General features: G+C 48.9%; 1 protein-coding gene across 1 annotated transcript in view; it reads right to left on the reverse strand.

Annotated features, from left to right (window-relative positions):
* NLRP1 (NLR family pyrin domain containing 1) overlaps positions 1–6,073 on the reverse strand; it is a 46,536-nt gene extending 40,463 nt beyond the window's left edge. Inside the window, exons 1-3 of the mRNA XM_075994214.1 lie at positions 5,161–6,073; positions 4,068–4,244; positions 2,186–2,389 (exon numbers count right to left, since the gene is read on the reverse strand). Of these exons, the coding sequence (XP_075850329.1) occupies positions 2,186–2,389; positions 4,068–4,244; positions 5,161–5,437 (658 nt within the window). The 5' untranslated portion in view covers positions 5,438–6,073. The remainder of the gene's footprint in view (positions 1–2,185; positions 2,390–4,067; positions 4,245–5,160) is intronic.
* Between the last annotated feature and the right edge of the window lie 802 nt (positions 6,074–6,875).

The raw sequence follows: 6,875 nt of genomic DNA on the forward strand, positions 1-6,875 counted from the left end.
GAGGAGCTGAGTTCACAGATGGGTCTTTCCCTTAGGGAGGGACCTCAGGCTCCCATCATAGATTCCAAATAGAACAATTGCTACAACCCCTTCTTTACTTTTCCTTCCCAATATCTCAAGTGCCTCTCACTTTTTTCCTTAGTGGAATTTTAGAGATGATACAAGTGACTCATCTGGGGTGCTGAAGCCCTGTTCACCCTGGGAAACTTACTGGGCCTCCATAGTTCAAGGTTACCTGTCCTACCTTTGCAGGCATGCTGAGGAAAATCTGGGGAGAGTGGAGAGTGTGGGGTCAGTTCATGCCTTTAGTGCTGCTGAGACTGGGATGTTCAGAGGGCCACCCCACCTCTGAGTTCATAATCTATAGCTCTGCTTTTATTGTCTCCTGTGGGAACATTTCTGGCAATGTGAAAATGTTCTACGAGCCTCAGGATGGCCATGTGGGGTCATGGCCATAGTCTGCCCTGCTCAGACTGTGTTTGGCTGAGGTGCCACTGGAGGGCTTGGCTCTTCTTAATGCCACAGTCTCGAAAACCTCCTGGTTTTCATGGCTCTATTACCATGCCACATATCTAAATCCTATTATATCAAGTCATACTTTAAAAATCCTACCCTTACACCTGATACCACTAATGAGTTTCATTTTAATATCATGCTTTTGATCATGTATTGACAAACTCTAACCAAATCTACAAAGACAGGTGATTGGCTGGATTTGGCTGGAGTTTGCCAACCATAGCCAGCCACCTGTTTTAGTACTACTTGCAAGCTAAGAATTGTTAGATGGTTGAAAAAAATCAAAAGAAGTATAATATTTCATGACATGAAAATTATGTAAAATTCAAAATTTAGCATCGTAAGTACAATTTCATTGGAACACAGACATCATGCCCATTGGTTTATATACTAACTATAGCTGCTTTGGGGTTATGAGGGCAGAGTTGAGTAGTTGTGACAGAGAAACCAAAGCCTAATACATTTACTATGTTGTCTTTCACACAAACACACTTTCCTACCTTTGTTCTTGACATATCAAAAATCATATGACATGGTTTCTGTACTTGGTATGAAACTGATATTATGTATGTAATTTTGTTCAAGTTCTTCACTTGAAAAATTCGCTTAGAATTTTTCTAAGGGAAAAATGTATTTCTCTTGAATTGGTCTTTTTTCTTCTATTGAGCAATAGGTATTATGTAACCCATTATATTTCCCCTTTTGTCCTGGTTTCTGCGATGCTCACAACCAGTGGAAACTTAAGTTATAGCAACTGATTAGTCCTCGTGGCTTTCTTACTTGCTTTTTTCACTTTAAGGTTATTGCATTCTGTTATAGTAAGGTTATTACATTTGTATGTTTCTGTAAGATGTCTCTAATCTTTCCTTTTTTCCTTCCTTTCTTCCTTCTTTTCTTTCTTTGAATGGGAAATGGTGTGACTAAATAAGTTGATTGATACACTTTGAGCCCAAGCCATATATTAGGCCCACGAATTCTACAACTTTACTCCTAGCTAGGTGCAGAAGAAATCCTTTAAACATAACAACTCTCAGATTTCAAAGGGGACAACTCCTAGTATTGAAAGGCAGTACAGTTCAGTGGTTAAGACCATGGCATCAGGGGCCTGTGTACCTGTGGCAGAGGGAGCAGGATATATGAGTTAAAAGTGTGGATTGTGGTGTCAGAGAGAGTGAAGGCATCTCCACACTATTAACTACGAGACTTTCCCTTTTTGAGCCTCAGTTTTCTCATTTCCAGGGTTGAATAATAACAATATCTGTCTCATGGGCTGGTTGTAAAACTCAAGTGCAAGTGTAGCAGCAGGCCCAGGGCCTAACATAGAGAATGTCTAGCAGACACAGCATGCGATTTGCTCTAGGCTGCCCAGTGGGTGAGAAGCTCAGTGGAAATGAAATCTAGCTCTCCTGACCCCAGGCCAGTGCCTGTCCACTAAACTAAGTGATGTGTTTCCTGTGTTGGAAAATGCACCTACACTTTAATGTTCAGAGGCTTCCTGGAAACAGTACCTTGGTCCAATGGAGAGACTCCAATAGTAGGATTTCTGGAGAGACATTTCAGATGTTTTCGAGATCTTCTGTGTTCAGCATGCCAACTTGCACCCCCAAGGAACTCTTTGTCCATGCCTCTGCCTTACCCACCCCTCTCCAGGAGCTCAGCAGGGTCTTACCTGTGTGGAAGTTTCCAGATGTTTCAGCCAGAGGCCACTCAGTTCCTGGAGCCTCCTGCTTTCTGGGTCCTAGGCTGGGCTGAGGTAGGGATTGCCAGCCCCTGAGCACCGCTGTGGATGTGGGGGCATTGGGTGACCCCTGGCTTGGAGACTCATGGTCTGGGGAGCTTGGAAGAGCTTGGTAGAGGAGTGAGGAAAGGTGTTCTGGAGGGGGAATGACAGGAAAGAAATGACAATTTACTGAATATCTATTTTATTTTAGGTGCATATGGTTGGAATGCTCACAACAATCCTGTGAGATGGGTGTTAGTAATACTATTTTTAAAACCATGTAAATGTAGAGAGATAATTTTATTCTCTTAGTAGCTGGTCTGAAACTTCTTGGTGGGAGTACAGGGTGAACAGTATGTATTAGGTAGAAAGAGATGGGTTTTTTTGCCCCTGGAGATAAGGTATCTCTGTCTTTCCTGAGCTAGAGTACAGTGGCATCATCATAGCTCACTGCAGGGTCAAATTCCTGGACGCAAGTGTTCCTTCCGCTTTAGCCTCTGAAGTAGCTCAGACTACAGGCATGAGCCACCACACTCAGCTTGAAGTAGAAGGACCTTTCTAAGCCACTTTAAGAGTTGAGCTCCCCATTTCAAATAATAATAAATAGTTACTAAGTGGCATTCTAGGGAGGGTGGTTTGTCTTTACTGCCAGGTGTTGCTTTGCTAGGCACTGAAATTTGAGCTATGAAAGTTGAGGGCAGAGCATAGAACAGGGAAGAGCCAGTAACACGGGTTACCACATGGGGGAAGAGAGAAGAATGCTGGTGGGGGCATAAGGGGGCCCCTCTGTGGGGAGAGATGTGAGTAGCTTAACCCTCGTCTCCTACAACATCTTCAGTAGAATTTACATCAAGCACTTGGACTTCTCTACAAGTGGATTTCTTGTGCAGTACTCAAGGAGATGTAAATTCTGTACTGTAGAGCGAGAGGTGGCATGAGGAGTGAAAACTGAGTAATATGAAGGCTCAGAGGAGGAAAATGAGACACAGGGGTGGAGCGAATTGTTCCATGTCACACAGCAAGCTGGTGAAGTTAGGGTGAAAATTGAGGGCAGAGGAGTCTGAGCCTGTGACCACAATTGCCAGGGCATGGGGGTGGAGGGGTGAGAATGGGCATAGAAGGAAGGGAAAGAAAAAGGGTAGGACTGTCACAAAGCAGCAGCAGGGTAAGGAGAAAATCACTGCACCAAGAATGGATTGTTCTAGGTTCTAGCCCTTATTCTGCTACTAAATGCTGTGGGAGATTGGACAAATGAGCTGCATTCTCTGGCCCTTCTGCTTTGGGAAGAGGTGACCACTTTGATGCTGTCACGAGAAGAGGAAGAGGACAAGGGTGTAGCTGAGGTTTGCAGTCTGGGTGATTCAGGGTGGCAGAGAACAAAATAAGAGAAGTCTGGTGAGGAAACTGGGTTGGACTGAGAAATGAGCCTGTCCCCCTCTTGGGGCCCATCTGGAGAACACAATCCTCTTGAACATCTGGACCACCCTCACCCCAAGGGTCTTCAGAGCCCACCAAGATTGGAAGCTGAACTCTGCTGAGGCAAGGACCATGTCACACATGGTACCCACTTGGGTGAGACCCACTACCTGACCTACATGGGTCTCAGTTTCCCCATCGGTCAAATGGGGAGGGATATAATTTCAGCACTGGAAAGTCCCTGAAAGATATTTTGAGGCCTTCTGCTCTCACCACCCCATCCTGGATCCTCCATGTTTCTTCTGCTTGTCCCCCATTCCAGGTCCTCATGCAGGTACACAGTCACACATGTGGAGACCCAGTGGTTGACTCACAGCCCTAGCCCAGGCTCTCAGCCCCACTCAGCAAGCCTTACCTCCGAATGGGTGTCCAGATGTGTCAGGAAGCCATCTTAAAATCTTTTTCCTTTCTGAGACTTGGGGATGCCCCGGGGACTCAGAGCCACAGAACCTTAGCACAGCGGTGGAGGTGGGCTGGCTGGGGGACTCCAGGTTGGGTGTACTTGAGAAGGAGAGGAATGGGGGGAAGTCATCTGCAGGAAGGAGACAGAAAGGTTGGGGATGTGTCAGAGGGGTAGGGGCAGGAGACAGGAGACTGCGGCCAGGGTTCTTTGTATTAAGCAGGTCTTCTGTCTCAACCAAGAGAGATCAGGAGAAATGAGTGAACCCACTGCTGCCCTTTGCAGTCTCCTCCATGGGCTCCTCTGAAGAGCGATGCTCTGATAGACACTGCTGGGCTAAAGATACTGGTCTGGGATCCAGGAAATTTGCATATCTGTCCTGGTTCTAAGTCTACTCCCTGTGTAAGTCACTACTCTTTTCCCATGTGGGACTAAGAGCCTCTGCATCCCAGGGATGCTAATAGTACTAATGACAACAGCAGCAACAATAGCAACAAGAGCTCTCAATTACTGAGCACTTTCTACATATCAGACTCTATGCTGAATGTTTAACAGGGGTTAGCTCTTTTAACCCTCACACAGCCCAAGAAGGTGGGCTCTTACTCTGCCACTTTGTAGTTGGAGAAATAGAGGCAGAGAGCAATAAAGTGATTTGCTCAGGGTGGTAGTGCCAGGGCTGGAACCTGCCTCTGCCTGATTCCCAAGTCTGTGCCTGTAACTACAATGCCAGGCAAGTCCTCTCCCCTGGGAGCAGGGCCCGAAGCCCACACCCACCTTTCCCATCATCCCCCTCCCAGGCACTGTGAGGACCACAAGGGAGCCTGGGAATGCACATGAACAGAAGAAGGGGTGGGGCTCTGGGGCCCAGCAACGGTGCCCCAGCTCCAGCCTAGTCTGGGGCCTGGATTCCCCCTTAGACAGGGTGGTCCCAAGTCACTGCCCAGAGCTTCATATGGCAGTGTGGATTCAGTGGTGGTGTTGGGGACCCCGGGGGGAGTAGCTGGGGCCAGGAGACTACAGCAGACAGAGGGGCCCTTTATCCTCTCACCTAACAACAAGGCCTCTTCTTTGGGGGCCTGGGCACAGGGCAAGCTCAGGCCCATCTGCCTCCAGGTGTGGTGGGCAAGGTCCCAGGCTCGCTGCTCCCCATACCGAGCCACTAGACATGAGGCCACCTCCATGCCACTCATCTTCTCTGGTGGAACTGCCATCGCACCGGAAAAGCCCCGGAAAGGTTCTTCATTGTGCAGCCGAAGCTGGAACTCCTTCAGCTCTTCCTTCTTCAGTAGCTCCAAGTAATAGCCCAACTGGGCTCTGCTGGCCATCTCTGTTCTAGAGTAGGGGGACTGGAGGATGTTCAGGGGGCAGGGGAAGTGGATGGGTGGTGAGGGGCATCAGGCAGACAGAGAAGAGTGGTCTCCTTTGCCTTGGCCCCTACCATCTCCCACTGTGGTACTCCCACTGGATTCACTCAGCTTGGCTTGGTAAACTCCTATTCAGCATTTAGAGCCCAGTTTTGGAAACCCCAGGGCATCTGCCAATAGATGGTGTTGGCGGTCAGGGAAGGGAGTGGTAGGAAAAGTCTTGGGAGGGAGGAGCCTGGAGGGGACTGGGAGACACTGGAAGAAGTCAGGTTATATGGGGGTACTAGGGTGGGGCCCAGGGCCTGGGAGGGGGAATAGGAGGGTGGGTGATCAGATGTGGGTGACACTCACGGTTCTGTGTTCCTCAGATTCTTCTCTCTCCTGGGCTCTGGACTCCTGGGATTAATCTTTGAGCTGCAAGGCTGGCAAGGAGGTGGGCAAGGGGAGAGGCAAGACAGGGGTGGTCTTCCAGGGTCCCCAGTCTCTTCAGATCTCTCCTGGCCCTGAGACACCAGCCAGTGACCACAGCCCTAGCCAGCCAGAGCAGGAAGAAAACGTCACCAAGAGGAAACCCATGGCAGGTGTGGCCAGAGGAGGCGTTGCAAGCGGCTCAGGCCCAGACAGGCTGTTGCTGCAGTGGGTGCAGACCATACAACACACAGTGCATGCATGTTCATACAGGCCTCCACCAGCCCAGCACCCAGAGCCTGCCCACAGACCCAGGGCGCAGACTTTCCTGGCACTCGGGTGTGGGGCCCAGGCCCAGGAACTCGGGATGGGTGGGGCCCCTACGCCTGCCAGGGGGAAACATTAGACCTGGGCCAGGGAGCACCCTTCCCAGGCTTTCATGGTTTTGGGGGCTTCCTGAGCCCCAAAGCTTATCCTGCCATACTCCAAGGGGCACTGAAGTATTTGTCTCCATCCCAGGGGTCTCTGTGCTTTGTGAGCAGCCAGACACGCAGCTAGTAAGCATTTCCGCCTGAAAGCAGAACAGCCCCTGCCTTATCCCTGCAAAGCCAGGCCTCAGGGAGCTGGGCCCACACTTTCTTCCTCTTTTGTACAATCAGCAAAGGCCAAGGTCTCCAGGTTGAGGAGTGACATTACCCAACCAATTTGCTTTTGTGTAATAAATAGCACCAAGAGTGTCTAGAGATGCCTCGATTTTACCTAGGCTGGCCCCATGGTTATGTGGACACTCATGGTTACATGGACGCTCACTCCTTGTGTGGCTGATTGACTTCTCTGAGCCTCAATTTGTCTATCTATTAAATGGAATATCACAGAATTTATCTATTAAATGGGACATCAAATTCAACAAAAGCTTTTCGTAATCATTAAATATATTAGGTGTTAGTGTTTTTTTTCAGTGGCCTACACACCTGCTGTAGGACATTCTAAC

The sequence above is a fragment of the Microcebus murinus genome, chromosome 18, assembly GCF_040939455.1.
Source record: "Microcebus murinus isolate Inina chromosome 18, M.murinus_Inina_mat1.0, whole genome shotgun sequence".
NCBI classification, from domain to species: Eukaryota; Metazoa; Chordata; class Mammalia; order Primates; family Cheirogaleidae; genus Microcebus; species Microcebus murinus.